Source organism: Nerophis ophidion, linkage group LG15, assembly GCF_033978795.1.
Source record: "Nerophis ophidion isolate RoL-2023_Sa linkage group LG15, RoL_Noph_v1.0, whole genome shotgun sequence".
NCBI lineage: Eukaryota > Metazoa > Chordata > Actinopteri > Syngnathiformes > Syngnathidae > Nerophis > Nerophis ophidion.
This window is the reverse complement of record NC_084625.1, coordinates 30,920,300-30,941,233: the sequence shown is the minus strand read 5'-3', so window position 1 is coordinate 30,941,233 and position 20,934 is coordinate 30,920,300. Positions and strand designations below refer to the sequence as shown.

The window sequence follows — 20,934 nt, the reverse complement described above, 5'->3', positions numbered from 1 at the left end:
GTTTGATGCGCATTCCTCAACTTTCTCAGTCTTGTTTTTCCACTTGTGCCAGCTTTTTTGAAACATGTTGCGGGCATAAAATTCCCAATTAGTTGATATTTGCAAAAAAATAATAATGTTTCCTAGTTAGGACATTAAGTATCTTGTCTTTGCAGTCTATTCAACTGAATATAAGTTGAAGAGGATTTGCAAATCATTGTACTCTATTTACGATGTACACAATGTGCCAACTTCACTTATTTGAGTTTTGTATATATGTGTACAGTATGTAAAATATATATATATATATATATATATATATATATATATATATATATATATATATATACACATATACTGCTTTTTTAGGCTTCTGAATATGGATTTTTTTTGTTGTTTTCCACCAAATTGATTTCTTATTAATTGGCATGTTTGTCTCTGCATGGAGCTGCTTCCTCCTCCTACTTGTCCTCTTGGCTCACCGTCTCTGTCTTTGCGTCTTCAACTTTGTGTGTATTCTCCTCTCATGTTTTGGCCTTGTCAGTGTAATTGGGCCAGTGTTGTCAGCATTTTTTTTTTCCTTCGCAAGCTACCGCTGCAGCTAGACAACGGGCAGGTACGGTCTGCAGGCATGGTATGGTCCATGTTGTTATTGGTGGTTCCCTTCGGCAGTGCATGTAGCATGTTGTGTTTTGTTTTAACTAATACGTGTGTGTATAAGGTTAGAACAAGATGCCCTCCTTCCCACCCAAGAGTTGGGGGGAAGGAGAATGCACCAGTTAGTCCACTTCTGCAGGGTATTTATAACCCTGAAAGGATTTCCTTTAATAATACATGGCTACATGGCACCTCAACTATTCCAGTGTTTTAGTGGAAGAAGCAGCACTGCCAATGTGACCACCAAAGCTCTTTCTCTCTCCGTCTCTCATTTGGAAATTACTTTATCTGATATTGGTCCAAGGTTGGTCTTGTCTTTTGTTTTAGTGAAGTCATTTACAAAAAGTAAAATTATAGGCTACAGGTCTTTAATTGAACATTCTTGCAGCGCAAAACACATAATTTGTCAAAATATACAAGTATCCAATAATTATAGTTGTATATTACTTACACATACAGTCTCCAAAAAAGTATCCAGTAACAAACGTGTGGTAACATTCAACTTATTGCATCATGTGCTTCATTGAATTAATTATTGTGTCGAATACCGACAGGCGTTGCCAAAAAACGAATTCAAATTCCACTTCAAAAAGCATACATCTGTTATGAGGTTAGTTATTCATACCAACCATGGTTCTCAGAGTTGGGCCAAACGGCTTCTAATCTACATTTTCGTATATATTAGAGCCTTATGCAATAATAATATTTTAGTGCTGAGTGATACTGTATGGCTGAAAACTGCATCTCAATGTCAGTGTTTATTATCGGTCGATATCGTAAATTATTGATATTTTTTTATTATCTATGAAAAATGAGGACTAGGAGAAAATTATATTTCATGTAAAGATTTTTGTTAGGACTGTGGCGTGGATTAATTTTGATCTTTCGACGCAGAGGGATTACAGAACGAGCCAGGCGTGAATTAAGGTACATGGTAATTTATTTATTCACTTAATAAAAAAATAAACGAACTAAGGGCGCTCACAAGGAAGTACAGAACTTGGCTACAAAATACAAACAGGAAAACAAAAACACTTGCACGATGGCATGAATGAACAATGGACATAAACAAAAGGACTTAGCACAAAAGCGTTTAACTACGAACTATATACAACAACTTACATGCCATGGAGCTATGGACGAGGGCATGAAGGAGGTGCAGCAAGGGTAGCGTGTGTGCGTGAAGGCAAAGTTCCCAGACCGATGGACAGAAAGTAAAATCCTTAAATACTGGCTATGGTAATTAGTAACAGGTGTGAGAGCTGAGGAACGGGGCGTGACAAGGTGGGAACTAATGAGTTACTATGGAAACAAACAAAACCAGGAAGTGCAAAACGTGAAACAAGAGACCAAAAAAACAAAACAAAACATGATCAAACATAAAACTTGGTTCACAGGCATGACAGTGCCCCCCCATTAAGGACAGATTCGAGATGTCCAACAATGATCAGGAGTCATGAGAGGCCTCGAGGGGGACATGGCGGTGGATCGCCAAACCACGTGTGTCCGTATCCACCCGGACAGAGTCAGGTGTCGGCGACCCGTAGAGGACCGCTACCCCTTACAAGGTGGGCGACCCGGGATCGGCCATATCCGTGGCCGACACCCTTGGCGTGGTGGACGACAACGTAGTGGCCACAACTGTGGCCGACAAGGAGGTCGACACCCCTGGCGTGGCGGACGACCACATAGTAGCCACATCTGACATCTGACAAGGAGGCGGGCGATTGTGGCAGGCGATGGAGCTCGGCGTGGCAACGGCGTTGGTGCTCGACGTGGACTTGGCGTTAGCGCTTGACTTGGACTTGGATTTGGCACTCGGCGTGGACTTGGACTTGGCGCTCGGCGTGGACTTGGACTTGGCGCTCGGCGTGGACTTGGACTTGGCGCTCGGCGTGGACTTGGACTTGGCGCTCGGCGTGGACTTGGACTTGGCGCTCGGCGTAGACTTGGACTTGGCGCTCGGCGTGGACTTGGACTTGGCGCTCGGCGTGGACTTGGCGTTCCAGCTCGGCGTGGACTTGGCGTTCCAGCTCGGCGTGGACTCGGCATTGGAGCTTAGCGTGGAGCTGCGACTGGCGGCACTTGGCGCCGTGGAGCTGCGACTGGCGGCACTTGGCGGCGTGGAGCTGCGACTGGCGGCACTTGGCGCCGTGGAGCTGCGACTGGCGGCACTTGTACTAGCTGTGGACTTGGACTTGGACTTGGACTTGGACTTTGTCTTGGTCCTGGACTTTGACTTGGAGCTGGGCTTTGACTTGGACTTGGTGCTGGGTATTGACTTGGTGCACGTGGAGGTGGCCTCGCTGGAATCTGCGGCTTAGCAGGCCGAAAGACTGGTGGAGGTGGCCGTGTTGGCCGCTGTGGCTTGACACCGCACTGGGCAGAAGCAAGCAACAAACTCCCAGCCCCAGCCCCCCCCCCCCCCCCCCCCCCCCCCCCCCCCCCCCCCCCCCCCTCAAGGAGTGGCTCTTAGACACTCTCACCATGATCCGGAACAGTCTCATTGGGTGGGTGGAGGGAAGCGAGGAGGAGGGCAGAATCCTCCCCTCCAAATTGTCCATCTTCTCTGGTTTTGGTTTGAAACTTGAAAAAAATGTTTCTCGTGACTTGGGCGGGGCTTGAGTCCTGGGGGGTGTGGCATGAACTTTGGATGGCTGTGACAGATGTGATCTATTGTGCAAAATCCTTTTTTGTAATAATCATGGTTATGGGGTTTGAGTCTTCTGATGGAGGTGGGTGATCAATTGTGAAAGTCCTGAAAAAAAAATCTTCCTGGTCTGTGATGTCCTCTGTCATGGAGAGTCCGGGCAACACGCGGTCCACTTCCGCCCTGAGTGGGAGGAGCTTGAGGGCGCGACGCTTCCTGTCTGCTCGCAGCAGCTTTCCCAGGTGCGCTCCGTCTGGAAAGGCGCTTCCGGGAAGACGGCAACATGTCGTCATCTTCGGGCCAAATTAAGTCAAGGGGGACCTCTTCACCATTTGGCCCCAACGTCAAACCTCTTTGCGCGAGGGAAGAGTAGCGCAGCATTTCCTCCTCCATCGCGCTCAGCACCGCCAAAGACGCATCGTCCAAATATCCTGCAAAGGAACGCTTGTGCTGGGAACTTTTGTCAGGACTGTGGCGTGGATTAATTTTACTCCTTCGACCCAGAGGGTTTACAGGACGAGCCAGGCGTGAATTAAGGTACATGGTAATTTATTTATACACTTAATAAAAAAATAAACAAACTAAGGGCGTTCACAAGGAGGTACAGAACTTGGCTACAAAATACAAACAGGAAAACAAAAACACTTGCACGATGGTATGAATGAACTATGGACATAAACAAAAGGACTTAGCACAAAAGCACTTAACTATGAACTATATACAACAACTTACATGACATGGAACTATGGACGAAGGCATGAAGGAGATGCAGCAAGGGTAGCGTGTGTGCGTGAAGGCAAAGTTCCCAGACCGATGGACAAAAAGTAAAATCCTTAAATACTGGCTGTGGTAATTAGTACCAGGTGTGAGAGCTGAGGGACGGGTCGTGACAAGGTGGGAACTAATGAGTTACTATGGAAACAAACAAAACCAGGAAGTGCAAAACGTGAAACGAGCGACCAAAAAACAAAACAAAACATGATCAAACATAAAACTTGGTTCACAGGCATGACAGTTTTTATTTGAAATGTAACCGTCCTCTCATCATAATCCCCTCAGCTATCAAGGCAGAAAGAAAATGAAATAACATAACCATGAAAAACACTCCATTTAAGCACAATTCTAAAATCACATTGAACACTTAACAATAACTATTTAAAACGAAGGTGCAAAATCAGGAATATGTAAGAAATGCCTAAAAAATATAAGAAATTTACAAAGTGTGAAAATGTAATCATAAAGAAACCTGATAATAACTATTTTCTGAAGTGAAGTGAATTAGTGAAGTGAATTATATTTATATAGCGCTTTTCTCTAGTGACTCAAAGCGCTTTACATAGTGAAACCCAATATCTAAGTTACATTTAAACCAGTGTGGGTGGCACTGGGAGCAGGTGGGTAAAGTGTCTTGCCCAAGGACACAACGGCAGTGACCAGGATGACGGAAGCGGGAATCGAACCTGCAACCCTCAAGTTGCTGGCACGGCCGCTCTACCAACCGAGCTATACCGCCCCTGCAATTTTCGGCCAGCAGTCACAGTTGTGTTCTAAAGGGTAAGCGGAGCTAAGTTGGTGTGGTATTATCAGTACTGGTGGGGACGAACACCTTGCATTATTTACAGATATTTGTCTGATGACAGTCGAGAGGACTTTTCCCTTTTTAATTTATTCAGTCTTTGCACCACTCATTTTTACTTTCTCTTCGCACTGCATGCAACAAATCAACCACTGGACAACAAAATGCCGCAACTAAATTTGAAAGTTAACAAGTACCTTTGTTCATGCAACAATAATTGCTTCACAACTTCCCGTTTCTTCCGACGAAGGAAAATAAAAAAAATCAGATAGATGAATGGATTGTGTGTTTATATGTGTTCGCCCGGCCCTATGATATAAAGCATATACCGTAATTTTCAAGCTATAAAATGCACCTAGTCATAAGCCACACCCACTCATTATTTGGACCAATTTTACGTGTACATACATTTGCCGCACAACTCTATAAACTGCAAGTGTAAGGGTTAAAACGTTATTGAACAAATATTCTTAAACTGTTCTCTACGTATCACTAGTGCAGTGGTTCTCAAACTTTTTTTATCATCCCCCACTTTGGACAAGGGGGAGTTTTCAAGCCCCACCTGCCCCCTCACCCCAACAGAACGCTAATGCCAAGCTTAACATTTTCAAATGTATTGAACATCAGGTAACATTCAAGTTGTATACATTAAAACTCAATAACATAAAATAACATCAAGTTTAATAATAAATAAAATAACTGTGCAGCTGTGGTATAACTTGCATCAAGTTCAATAATAAATAAAATAACTACTCTGCCAGTTTTCTTTGAAAGAAATCAAGTGGCTTATTGACGTGATTGGGGTGTGTGGTCTCAAAATGTCTCTTTAAATTGTTGGGTCTCATGCTATCTGCTGCTAGCGGTTTTAGACACAGAACACACAGGGGTCTCTCCTCTGCCCCCACCACTGTTGCCATGAATCTACGAGCAAGATACCCTTCATCATATTTTCTTTTCGGTTGGCTTTTTGGTTGATCAAGCCCGTCAGATTTTTTTTTCTCTGCAGGTGCTGGCTCTGGCTCGACGACCTTTGAGGTGTGAGTCAAAAATGTATCCATTTTGTGTAATTGTGGTCCACACATTAGCCTGCTACCCATCCGTGTGAAAGATTGTTCCGCTTAGCCCCGCCTCCATTAGTTACTGTTGCTATGTCTGTCAAACTTTCGCTCCTACCTAGAAATTTAAAGCCTGGAGGAAAAATAAGTAATTTACATGTATTTATATAGCGAATTTCACAGACAGAATCACAGTGATTTACAGTGTGTATAGAAAATGAAAGCATAGTAAAAAAAAAAAAGTCTAAGAATATAATTTAAAAAAATAAAAAAATTGAGTGAAATTTCCTCCCGTTTCTCGCGCCCCATCTGTCATTTCTCTATTCCCCACACTTTGAGAAATGCTGCACTAGTGGTACACAGGCTCCATATAGTGGTACATCAACGAATCATTTGAATTGTGTACAGTGTTTTAATTTCCTATATTTAAATGCAGTGATACTGCTCAAACTGTGTGTAATGTAACAGTGGCCAAACATATAAAATACATTTGTTAAAGGAAACCCATATCTTGTTTTTAAGGAATACTTAAGCCTACTATGCTACTTGTCTCTTGGAAAGTTTCACTGCAATAAGGCACTTTTGGTAGCCATCCACAAGCTTGGAGAGCCAAGTGTTTTTTGAGGCGGTGCTTCGTGAAAAATAATTTTAAACCACTGATATAGAATAAATAAACATAACGACAACATAAATATAATGTATATGCAGACACTTGAGTTGATTTGCAAATTTAACAAAGTACAGTACCTGTAACCTAGCATACAATACAGCAGAGGTCAAAACATATCGTCAACAGACAAGTATGAAAAGGGAAATAATCACTACTCAGAAAATTGTTGATACTTGGGTTGTTTTGATGCAAGTAATTGCCAGCAATCTGAGGGTTCCTGATTTGATCACATTTTCAGTAGATAGCATCATGAATGTTTTTTGTGACAAACAAGTATGTGCTCCATTCACTCTATTATATAAAAATAAGGGTTCTATTAATTATTGGAAACCTATGAAATTATTTTCTCTACAAGTATACAGTATGTAAACTTTTGATCGCGACCGTATATGCTGTAATATTCATACCGAGAAGGTTATGCACTGCTGAAAAATACACAAAACCCTGCAAAGTGCTTTTAGTGGATACTATTTGTTCTTGTACTTGAGGAGGGACAAGGATGTCACTTTTTCTGTTTTGCAAGCCAAAGTGAAACAATGCCAGCGCTCCAAGGTGACTGGGGGATTGTGTACTTGCATAATGTTGCATTACAGCTGCTCGGGTGGCTAGTCATGTATTTGAATCACCTTTACAGCTCTAAGTATCAACATAAGGCTGTGACGCTCAGTGGAACACGAGCATATGTGCTCCTCCTTCCAACCGCTGTGTGTATGGAGACTGAGGCTGCGTGTTCCTCGTGAGAATTTACTGAGGGAATCCTTGCCAATAGCTCTGCCATGATTAAACTGAACTGTTTCCCCTGCAGCCTAAGCTGCTGCACAATCTGGAAAAATGGCATCTTCTGCCGCGACACATGCCACAAATGTGGTAGACATGCCATGCTGGTTTCTGCAAAATTGTCGCTGATTGTGTGCAGAACTCGGTTGACAGCTTTATTCAGTTCTTGGGATCTCAGCATGGGCCAAAAATGCCATTTGTTTTACTCAATTTTAATAACAATTTTCCGCAATTCACTATTGGAACTTTTTTTAACAACTTTTACGATACAGTATAGAATTTATATTTTTTAGAAAGACGCCACCGGCATATACACTATATTGCCAAAAGTATTTGGCCGCCAGCCTTGACTCACATATGAACTTGAAGTGCCATTCCATCCCAGGCCAGTCAATTCATCCACACCAAACTCTGTCATCCATGTCTTTATGGATCTTGCTTTGTGCACTGGTGCACAGTCATGTTGGAAGAGGAAGGGGCCCGCTCCAAACTGTTCCCACAAAGTTGGGAGCATGGGATTGTCCAAAACATTTTGCTATCCTGGAGCGTTCAGAGTAGGGCTGGGCGATTGATATACACAATACATCGCGGGTTTGTCTCTGTGCGATATAGAAAAAGACTATATCGTGATATTGGAGTATACGTTCTCACCCAGTTGCTTTTAGCTGCGGGCATTACACTGCAGGTTCTTCTCGCTGTTTCCTGTCCCTCCTTCTGACAGACAGTTAGCGCACCTTCTTACACATGTCACATACTGTCACATACGTTGCATACGTATACGTGTAGTGAGTCTTATTCTGCATTGTGTGTTTTTTTTAAGTAAGAGACACTCCACCAATCCGTCGTTTCATCATTTATTTGCCACGTCCTGTGATGGAAACACAAAACACATACACAGGTCTCTACTTTCTGGCGGAGTGATGCTTCGTCATCAAAAGTCCGAAAGAAGAGGGATAAACAACATTCATTCATATAAAAATAATAATTTAAATTATATCAACAAAAATGTTTTAACACACAAAAAAAAAAAAAGCACAAATCCACATACCTGTGTTGGAAACACAAAACACATACACATGTCTCTACTTTCTGGCGGAATGATACCTGCGTAAATACCATGTGTAATTATAACCAAAAGTTTCAAACATTCGACGCTCTAATCTTTACTTAACAAAATTGTGCATAAGAAAATACTTAAAACAACACATCACTTATACTTACAACATTAATGTCTTAACCTTTAAAGCATTATGAACGTTTAGAAATAATATTCCCACAAGAAACACGGAGCAGTGAAGAACTATTACCTCGTCATCAAAAGTTTGAAAGAAGAGGAAGTAATTATCCCAAAAAACAGCAAAGTCACTTCCTGCACCGGACATCCGGTTCTTCAAAATAAAACCAATACTTCAAAATAAAACATAACACCCTGTCTCGTTCATAATATAGCGCAACAACATCCGACTATTAAATACACCCTCGCAGAGCAGAGAGGTAGCAACATGGGTAACGTTAGCTGTGATGCTAGCAGAGCCGTGCGAGTGGTAATACTGTACGATAGAAAGAAGGTGCGAATGAAGGCAGAATTAATTCCCAAGAAAAACAGCAGGGGGTCCATCGTCTGACGGTGGTTTGGCTTCAAGTGGGAATATGTCCAACAGACAACCGTAATTTGTCAAGTGTGGGCCAAAAGCGGTGCTTAAAAAAGTAACATTACTGCTAATATGTAGCATCATTTGAAAAGTCACCTGCTAGAGAATGAAGAGTGCTTACTCCGCATGTCAACATCTATGTTTGGTGTCACACGCCACACCATCAAAATGCCGAGACCAACATTTCCAGATCAACACCGTATGAAGAAATAGTCATCAACAGAATTTAATAACGTCCGTAGTAACCTACCACATAGCAAAGGAAGAACACTATTTAATTTCCCATTATGCAGCTCATTTTTATTTGACACTTAAAATGTCTCTGACAATGTTGCACTTTCTTTTTTGGAAATTACATGAACGTTTGTGCCACTGCTTAATAACTGTTTAATAAATACAGTTTTGGTCAACTGACTTAGTTGTGATTTCCTTCTCTGTATGAAAGTTTAAAATGATCATATATTAAAGCAGTATGAGCATGTATGTAGACACATATAATCATCATACTGATGTGATTACATGCATCGAATGTTAATTCAAGGCCAAGGTAAAATATCGAGATATATATCGTGTTTCGTGATATGGCCTAAAAATATTGAGATATTAAATAAAGACCATATCGCCCAGCCCTAATTCAGAGTTCTTTTCACTGGAACTAAAGAGCCAAGCCCAACTCCTGAAAAACAACCCCACACCAAAATTCCTCCTTCATCAAATTTCACACTTGGCACAATGCAGTCCGAAATGTAGAGTTTTCCTGGCAACCTCCAAACCCAGACTGGTCCATCAGATTGCCAGAATGGAAAAGCGTGATTCATCAGTCCAGAGAAGGCGTCTCTACTACTCCTAGAGTCCGGTGGCGACATGCTTAACACCACTGCATCCCACACTTTGCATTGGACTTGGTAATGTACGACTTAGATGCAGCCGCTCGGCCGTGGAAACCCATTCCATGAAGCTCTCTGCGTACTGTATGTGGGCTAATTGGAAGGTCACATGAAATTTGGAGCTCTGTAGTAACTGACTGTGCAGAAAGTCTTTGCACTATGTGCTTCAGCATCTGCTGGCCCCTCTCTGTTAGTTTATGTAACCTACCACTGGGTGGCTGAGTTGCTGTTGTTCACAAACTCTTCCATTTTCTTAGAATAAAGCCAACAGTTGACTTTGAAATATTTGGGAGTGAGGAAATTTCACGACTGGATTTGTTGCACAGGTGGCATCCTATGATGCTGGAAATTACTGGGAGCAGCCCGTTCTTACACAAATGTTCGTAGAAACAGTCTCCATGCCTAAGTGCTTGATATTATACACCGGTGGCCGGGCCAAGTAATTAGGACATTTGATTCTTATCATTTAAATGGGGGGCCAAGTACTTTTGACAATATATTGGTCATCCGCAACCGTGCGGCTCCAACTAACACCTTTATTCGGTATACAGTCTTAAAGCCACCAAGTGAATAAATAACCACCAATAATTGCTAATATTTACGTTCAATCCCCAATTATTCACTTGACCTTAAGAGTTGTGGCTTTAGGCAACCTTCCAAGTATATTTTGACTGCACATCATGCTATTGGGTACATTTTCAAATGTCATCACTGGTCACAAATCATCAGTTTATCTTCTTCTGCGTATGCTTCTCAGCTGTTACCTGTGTCCTATTGTTTACTACTATTAATGCTGTTCAATCTAACATTGGTTCTGTTGCTGCTGGTTTTTTCAATATGCTTAATTCTAAATTACCATATGATCAAAGAAAGCGATTTTTTATTGTCAATTTTCCCAAGCACTCCAAAATCTTTACCAAAGTTGGATTTCGATCTACTTAAGGTTTGCGTATATTTAACTTGATAACACAGCATGCAAAGCCATTGGGTTGAGTTTTTGTTGTGCCCTGATGTGGGATCTGAGCCGAGGATTTCGTTATGGCTTGTGCAGCCCTTTGAGACACTTGTAATTAAGGGCTATGTAAATAAACTTTGATTGATCTACAGTTCTAAGCTTGTGTGCAGAGGATTCCTTCTGTTAAATGACCAAAATAGAGAGCAACATCTACTTTAGCATGTCTGTCTCATGCAGGATATACGCTGATCATTACAACACCCACAATACTGGGATCAGAAGATGCAAATCATTTAGCTCTGGCAATGTGATTTATAAAGATTAGAACTGCTCTGCGGATGCTGTTTTGTGTCTATATTTTGCATATTTTGAATGTAAAGACAGATTAAGAGAGAAAATATTTAGTCTGTGTGCTTGTGCATTTGGACTTTCAAAAATAAAAATACTAGACATAGTGTCTATTTAGCAAAAGGGCTGCAACTAACGATTATTTTGATAGTCGATTGGTCAATGATTATCTTAACGACTAATCAAATAGCAAAGCGTACACATCTAATGGCTCTAATTTTTCCATCGACTTTTAAATGCAGCTTAAGTTATTTTAAGCATGTGCTTATGAACAACAAAGATGACTAATTATTTCATAAATATTTATGTATGTTGTAACTGTGCTGCTCATTCAGCTGTAACCACAATTTAAAAGACTAATAAAATACATTTAAAAAAAAGTAAAGGTAGAGTGTTAAAAAAACCCAATTAACCTTGTGTTTGTATTGAAAACAGTTAAAATAGCAGCAATGAAAACAAACAACAAAACACAAAGTCTATATTCCTCAAAAAGAAAATAAGCTTTTTGTGTTTTAAAAAAAAGCTGCACACTGGTATATCGACTATTGATGAACTTTTGTCAATGTTACCACTCTAATAGTCTCAAAGTGTAGAATTCTAAATTTGATTAATTCTTAAAATGATGGCTATTAAAACTATTGTATGTTTAATACTTCCACATAGGTGCCTGTCAATCAATCTCTATCTCTCTCTCTCTCTCTCTCTCTCTCTCTCTCTCTCTCTCTCTGCGTGTGTGTGTTTGTGCGTATCTCTGTGTGTTTGTGTGTGCGTGCGTGTGTGTGTGTATGTGTACAAGTGCGGTTGGCTTTTGTTAAAGTGCCTTTTTTTACGACAGTGAACATTGAAGCCGCTTTAAAATGTACTTGAATTATGTAGACAAAGTTTAGCTGGCTCAAAGGGCTGCTTTTGACAGTAAACATGAATATAAATGTACTATTGCCTCATGATAATATTACTTAGTAGCCTATGCCAGGGGTGTCCAAACCTTTTGATTGAGGGCTGCATTCTGAAAAATAAAAATTCATAAGGAGCCACTATGATAGATATTTTACATTGAAGATACTAAACCAATGCAAAATATATCAGTATATGTTAAACATTTTAAGAAACATGATTGTTAGCACAGCTTTTGATTTATATCTAATATACCTTATTAAATTTATTTTCAGAGCATGTCGAGGACCAGTTAAAAACAAACTTGCCAAAAGAAATAGCCATGTGCCAAAATTGCTCCTGAGCTGCACTTAGGACACCTCGGCCTATGCCTTTTTTTTTTTTTTTTTTACTTTTTTTGTGTATGTACAAATTAATGGATAACTTGCTATGGAATTATTAGTCAAGGTGACAAGCAGATATTTAAGTATTTACATTTATGTTTTCACAAAGCAAATTTGGAATGATTGATAATTGATATTATAATTGTTTTTGCATTGTACGATAACATAAAAGTTTAAATGATCTGCAATTACTTGCAGTGCATGCAATGTTACTGTTGAAATTGAAATACCAAGTACATTTAATTTCTAATTAAAACAAATGCATTCATTGATTTATGTGTTTTAGTGTATGCTGGCGCTTTTTGTTAATGGGCTTCTTTTTTATATAGGAAATATATTATTACTCCTATATGTAAAAATGTCTGGCAATATGCATTTTCTTGCTCCTGGATCATTACAGACACGCCGTAACAACATCTTTCGCAGAGTGCACCATCAGCTTGTTAAAAGTAGTTTCTGTTGTCTAGATCACGTTTCAATATAGCTTAGAAAATGTAGTACAACTCATAATTGTGTGCTACATGCTAGCAACATGACAAAACACCACAGGCTAGAGCAGTGGTTCTCAACCTTTTTTCAGTGATGTACTCCCTGTGAACATGTTTTTAATTCAAGTACCCCCTAATCAGAGCAAAGCATTTTTGGTTGAAAAAAAGAGATAAAGAAGTAAAATACTGCACTATGTCATCAGTTTTTGATTTATTAAATTGTATAACAGTGCAAAATATTGCTCATTTGTAGAGGTCTTTTTTGAACTATTTGGGAAAAAAGATATAAAAATAACTAAAAACTTGTTGAAAAATAAACAAGTGATTTAATTATAAATAAAGATTTCTACACAAAGAAGTAATCATCAACTTAAAAAGCCCTCTTTTGGGATTGTAATATAGATCCATCTTTATTCATGAACTTAATTCTAAACATTTCTTCACAAAAAATGAAATCTTTAACATTAATATTTATGGAACATGTCCACAAAAAATCTAGCTGTCAACACTGAATATTGCATTTTTGCATTTCTTTTCACAGTTTCTGAACTTAAATTCATTATTCGTTGCAGTATTATTCAATAAATATATTTATAAAGGATTTTTGAAATGTTGCTATTTTTAGAATATTTAAAAAAAATCTTACGTACCCCTAGGCATACCTTCAAGTACCCCCAGGGGTACGTGTACCCCCATTTGAGAACCACTGGGCTAGAGAATGTTATGCCTTAAATGTAGAGGGAAATGGATGTCTCTATGGCAGTGGTTCTTAACCTTTTGGAGGTACCGAACCCCACCAGTTTCATAAGCGCATTATACAAACCCTTCTTTAGTGAAAAATTGTATGTTTTTTTTTTTCCCCCCAAATTCAAGGCAAAGTTATATGTTTTCGGTAACACTTTAGTATGGAGAACATATTGTAAGTAACAAAGACTTAAGTTGGAGTTTTTTTTGGACATTAGGGGAACATATTCCAAGTAACAAAGACTTCATTTAGAGTTATTTGGTCAGGGTTACAGGGTTAGGGTTATAATAAGTCCATGCTGAATGAGGCATTAATAAGTACTTAATAATGACTAGTTAAGAGTCAATATGTTACTAATTTGCATGTTAATAAGCAACTAATTAATGGTGAATGTTCCCCATACTAAAGTGTTACCATGTTTTTTTACTGGTGCACAAAATGAACCGTGCATGAACATCACCTTGTTCAAAGAAAAAAACCAACAAAGTGCATGAACTCAAAACAAATTACACACCTGCAAATCAGTGTTACTTCTGCTGTTGCTGTATCCGTAATACGCCGATAGGGAGGAGTTTTTATTTACACAAGGAGTCGGGTGTGTCTTGACCTCCGCCGAACCCTTGAGCCTGACTCACCGAACCCTTAGGGTTCGATCGAACCCAGGTTAAGAACCACAGCTCTATGATAACAGCCGATAATACACCGCATTTAAGTTGGGTGATCTACACCACTTTTGCACTTGATATCAAATGTAAACAAAGTCTTAGTTGATCACCCGCAATATGCCCACTAATAGTACACACAATTATTTTACTTTAGAATGTGTTATGTGGCAGATCTTGCCCTAAATTGTTCAATATGATAAGGTTTTCAGTTTTGGAAAAAAATACATGTCTCCAGTTATCTCCAGCATCCAATGAACACCTCTTTTTTGTGGTTCAACAGCTATAACATATATATTGGTAAATAAACAAGGAGTAGGTATCCCTGGAAAAATATGTCCGTTTTCTGAATCTAATCTGCATATCTTTACTCTCTGATTATCTTAAACATCTAGATTACTCTATGAAAACAAAACAAAAGCTTCAATATGAATGATATAGCATCGTGGGATTTGGCACATATTATTTAACTTTGATGAGCGGTGCCTTACATAACATGGAGTGGGAGTTTTACATATGACGATACATAACATTTAGTATGTTAATACACAAAGCCTTTGTAGTTCACTCCTCTACTTTCAGAGTAGGTGGCACAACGGGGCTTAATGAGAGATTATTTCGGTCAGTGCAGCTCCTCTGAGTTACTCGTCTGCTTGCAAGATCTTGTTTGAATCCCCCCCTTCCCCTTTGGTTCTTCTGGAGGGATTTCATTACGCTGTCTTAGTTCTTCTTTGCCTCCTCCCCACCCTCACAGATATGACGGAAGTCATCCTGCATAAAAGTTAATTTTAATGGTCCCTGCTCTTTATCTCTTTTATCCTCTTTCCATTCACTCACTCCACCCCCGCCCATACTCATTTCTCCTTATTCATCTCCCCTTCCTCACCCTGCCTCCTCTTTATTTTCCTCACAACAACCCCCAGGTGACATCGAGCCGTGCAGCCCAGCAGCAACAATCACAAAGTGGGGCGGGCTCAGGTAAGTGTTTACTGCTCCCTTTCCTGTTTCTACGAGCCTCTGCTCAATTAGTTAAAAAAAAAAAAAAAAGATATATATATATATATACATATATATATATATACATATATATATATATATATATATATATATATATATATATATATATATATATATATATATATATATATATATATATATATATATATATATATCATGCATAAGACACTTTGCCTGTGACATGTGAGGACCTTGATAGTCCTGCACAAGACTATGTATAAATGTTGAAATGATCATTAAATGAATGCTAAGGATATGTTGAAAAATTTTACATCCTTGACAGATTTGGTAATAGTAAGATGCCAAAAATCTGTCATTTTCATTGTTTTTATTATTTAAAAAAAAACAACATTATTAATTACAAGATCCTGTTAGCATAGACTGCAACCTTCTAATCAACCATACACTTAGACCAGGGGTGCCCATTACGTCGATCGCGAGCTACCAGTCGACCGCGAGCTACCAGTCGACCGCGGGGGGTGTGTCAGTCGATCTCCAGCCAGGCTTTTAAAAAAAATAGACCTAAAAATTAGTGATCATCAATCTTCACCAAGACGTCACTTAAATGACATTCACGGTACCGGAGGGTCTTGTGAGATGACGCTGGCTGCTGCAAGATCATTATTATGAAAATATGACCAAGAGGAAGGCGAGAAACACTTTTTATTTCAACAGACTCTCGCGCCGTACCTTCCGTCAAAACTCTAAAGGCAGCAATAAATGGCGCGAAAGTCTGTTGAAATAAAAAGTGTTTCTCGCCTTCCTCTCTGTCATTTTTTCATAATAATGAACTGGCAGCAGCCAGCGTCATCTCACAAGACCCTCGGGTGCCGTGAATGTCAATCAAGCAAGCTACGGAATTTGCCGCCAATGTTTTTCTTGTAAAGTGTATGGAAACTGGATGAATTAGATGCCAAAAACCAACCACTTTCATGTGGTATTGTACAGAAAGGACAACTTTTTTTCTCCTCCATTTGAAAATGTGGGCGTTATCTTCATTACTGTCTGATTCCAATCAATGCAAGTCATCAGAATCAGGTAATACACCAACTTATATTCTTGTCTTTGTGAAAGAAAGACATCTATATGTGTTACACATGCTTGTATTATCATTAAACACATTTAACTTGTTTACAAAAATGTCTCTTTCATAAATAAATAAATATAAATGATATATATAAATGAAGTAGATCCCCTCGAGTTGGTCAATTGAAAAGTAGCTCGCCTGCAGAAAAAGTGTGGGCACCCCTGACTTAAACCATGAGAAATGTTAATTTGGCATACAAAGGAGTGTGCATTAAATACAACTCAACTACCTCATAAAGTACAATTGGGGCGGTATAGCTCGGTTGGTAGAGTGGCCTTGCCAGTAACTTGAGGGTTCCAGGTTCGATCCCCGCTTCTGCCATCCTAGTCACTGCCGTTTTGTCCTTGGGCAAGACACTTTACCCACCTGCTCCCAGTGCCACCCACACTGGTTTAAATGTAACTTAGATATTGGGCTTCACAATGTAAAGCGCTTTGAGTCACTAGAGAAAAGTGCTATATAAATATAATTCACTCCACTTCACCTTTGCACACAAAATGCATACATAAGTAAATGTGTAATACCCTGCCAAATGTGACTGCCTTTGTTTTGTATCTAACCAGTAGCAAAATATTATTGTTTATTTACACCATTTGTTATTGATGGCTGGCTGCTATTGATCACTCAATAATAAATTATGTTCCAAGCATTTACAAACCCTCTTTCCATATGAGTTGTGGGAATTGTGTTAGATGTAAATATAAACGGAATACAATGATTTGCAAATCCTTTTTAACCCATATTAAATTGAATGCACTACAAAGACAACATATTTGATGCTCAAACTCATAAACCGTTTTTTTTTTTGCAAATAATAATCAACTTAGAATTTCGTGGCTGCAACGTGTGCCAAAGTAGTTGGGAAAGGACATGTTCACCACTGTGTTACATCACCTTTTCTTTTAACAACACTCAATAAACCTTTGGGAACTGAGGAAACTAATTGTTGAAGCTTTGAAAGTGGAATTTTTTCCCATTCTGGTTTTATGTAGAGCTTCAGTCGTTCAACAGTCCGGGGTCTCCGCTGTCGTATTTTACGCTTCATAATGCGCCACACATTTTCAACGGGAGACAGGTCTGGACTGCAAGCGGGCCAGAAATGTACCTGCACTCTTTTTTTACGAAGCCACGCTGTTGTAACAATTGTCTTGCTGAAATAAGCAGGGGCGTCCATGATAACGTTGCTTGGATGACAACATATGTTGCTCCAAAACCTGTATGGACCTTTCAGCATTAATGGTGCCTTCCCAGATGTGTAAGTTACCCATGCCTTGGGCACTAATACAACCCCATACCATCACAGATGCTGGCTTTTGAACTTTGTGCCTATAATAATCCGAAAGATTATTTTCCTCTTTGTTCTGGAGAACACCACGTCCTCTGTTTCCAAATATAATTTGTGGAATCGTCAGAACACCTTTCCACTTTGCATCAGTCCATCTTAGGTGAGCTCGGGCTAGGATATTGTTGATAAATGGGTTTGGCTTTGCATAATAGGGTTTTAACTTGCACTTACAGATGTAGCAACCAACTGTAGTTACTGACAGTGGTTTTATGAAGTGTTCCTGAGCCCACGTGGTGATATCCTTTACACACTAATGTCGGTTTTTGATGCAGTACCGCCTGAGGAATCAAAAGTCCATAATATCACTTACGTGCAGTGATTTCTCCAGATTATCTGAACTCTTTGATGATTTTACGGACCGTAGATGGTAAAATCCCTAAATTCCTTGCAATAGCTCGTTGATAAATGTTGTTCTAAAACTGTTCGACAATTTGATAACAAATGTCTTAACCTTCTTGTTTAAGTGTAATATTTAGCCTGGTAAACATTTAACTGAGGAGTATCAACCAGAACATGTCATAAAATATATCACACAATATTTCTGCAAGTGTGAAACATGTTTCCCCATATTCCTCAACTGATGTACTAAAATGTGTTGAGGTGCAAATATCACGGATTACTTTACAAAACATATTTTACAAAGCATGGTCGTAATATAAGACAATTAAGGCATTTTAATATTTTTATTATAGTTATTGTGGGAATTTATAGGTAACAGATTATTATGGCGTTATTTTTGACAGCCCTGTATATATATGTATATATATATATATATAAAAAATAAAAAATAATATATATATATATATATATATATATATATATATATATATGTATATATATATATATATATATATATATATATATATATATATATATATACAGGGCTGTCAAAAATATACATACACACAGATGTATATATATCTTTGTGTGTATGTATTGCATTCATATATGTGTTTGTATGTACATACATATATAATGTGTACATGTACAAATGTGTATATGTATGTATATATATATATGCATATATGTATATATATGTGTATATATATATATATATGTATAATGTACTTTTTTTTCAAATCCATTATACAAACAATTATTCTTTTTTTTTTTTTTTTTTTTGTAGAAAATCTATTTTTGTTTGATTGCACAAAAAGACATGTTTTTCTCTATAAGTCTCTGCTCTCTATGGCAGAACAGGGTATGGGAGTCGCAAAGTCGGCCTGAATGATTAGCAGAGAGGAAAATAAAGAGAGGCGTGCTTTTTGCACAGACGGAATAGGAAAAACACCTCCTCTGAGGAAAAATCAAGTAATTTGCTGTACTTATAACACAGCGAAACTAACTAAAATAACTATTTCTTCAAACTATTATCAATCTGATACCAGCACTCACCTTTGTATACTATCCTTATTTGGATTGATACACTCTCCCCGACAAAACAGTGAAAGTCATAATTGTTTGTCCACATTACTTTTCTGCATTCTACATGTGGTTTTGTTTTGTATTTAGGTTTATTTCAATTTTATTTGATTGACAAAACACATCACACTGCCATGTAAGTTAGCTCCCCACCTTTTGGTTTTCTTATAAAACACCACTTGGTACAGTATATCTTGACACACTGCCTACACTTATTCATCCATTTTTGACGCTTCTGCGGAGTCAGGTCACGGATGCTCTCAGCAAGGCTCCAGCTTCTCCTGAGAGACTTAAAGTGTCCCCGTGTCGGATGAGTAATGTCTCAAAATGAGATTTACAGTATAGTAGGTCAACCCACATTATACACGCAGTGGACACTTTAAGGTGTGAAAACACTTAAATAAGTCATTTGACATGAAAACAATTCAATTCTAAGTATGCTATTGTTTGGTTTTAAACCATAGGGTTATTAATATTTAAAATCTATACAAAATATGATGCGGTTCTATACTTCTAATACTATAAAAATACAGATTATTTTATGATTGCTGTTTGTGCGAATACAATGTCATTGTGTATTACTTCCTCCGTGGTGTAGGTTTCTACTACTCTAGCTCCACCTTACCTGCCCAGCGTGTAAATTCCCCCCTGTGTGGCGGCGGAGGCGGTTCAGGGCCCGGGTCCCCCAATAAACTCCAACGCCTGGGATCGGCGTCCGATGCTTCAAACTACGCCACTACTCAGCGACTGCCATCCTCCTCCTCTTCGTCCTCCTCTCCCAGCAAACAGTGTCCCACTAATCGACTGGCGAAGTCCTACAGGTAGGATAGTAAGACGTTGATATTGATTTGAGTGAATTGATGTTGATACTAGTTTTGTAACGATATCAATATTTTGGTACCGGTACTAAAATAATTTTGATACTTTTCGATACTTTTCTAAATAAAGGGGACCACAAAAAATTGCATTATAGGCTTTATTTTATCAAAAACTCTTAGGGTACATTAAACATATGTTATTGTAGTTAAGTCCTTAAATAAAATAGTGAACTTACTAGACAACTTTTCTTTTAGTAGTAAGTAAACAAACAAAGACTCCTAATTAGTCCTCTGACATATGCAGTAACATATCGTGTCATTTATCCACCTATTATTTTGTCATTATTAAGGACAAGTGGTAGAAAATGAATTATTAATCTACTTGTTCATTTACTGTTAATATCTGTTTGCTTTCTCTTTTAACATGTTCTATCTACACTTGTAATAATCACTTATTCTTCTCTTCTTTGATACTTTACATTAGTTTTGGATGATACCACAAATTTGGGTGTCAGTCTGATACCATGTAGTTACAGGATCATACATTGGTCATGTTCAAAATCCCCATGTGTCCAGGGACATATTTCCTGAGTTTATAAACATAATGTGAATTTTAAAAAAAAAATAAAGAAGATGTGATGCCAAAAAATGTTGACGATATCCTAGTAGTAAGTACTAGACACATGCCTGTACTTTGTATCATTACAGTGGATGTCAAGTGTAGATCCAACAATGACGTTTGTTTACATTTTGATGCCGGTGAGCTATTTTATCCTTCTACGGCAGGGGTGTCAAACTCAAATAAAGAGTGGGCCGAAATTAAAAACTGAACAAAGCGGCAGGCCAAATTTGAAAAAACTAACCTTT

The 20,934-nt window shown here is 38.7% G+C and overlaps 1 protein-coding gene across 7 annotated transcripts in view; it reads left to right on the top strand.

Annotated features, from left to right (window-relative positions):
- ctnnd2a (catenin (cadherin-associated protein), delta 2a) overlaps positions 1-20,934 on the top strand; it is a 747,299-nt gene that overhangs the window by 359,660 nt on the left and 366,705 nt on the right. For all 7 annotated transcript variants that reach the window (XM_061922003.1, XM_061922001.1, XM_061922002.1 and 4 more), the window contains exons 7-8: positions 15,302-15,356; positions 19,848-20,070. In XM_061922003.1, coding sequence (XP_061777987.1) covers positions 15,302-15,356; positions 19,848-20,070 — 278 coding nt within the window. The remainder of the gene's footprint in view (positions 1-15,301; positions 15,357-19,847; positions 20,071-20,934) is intronic.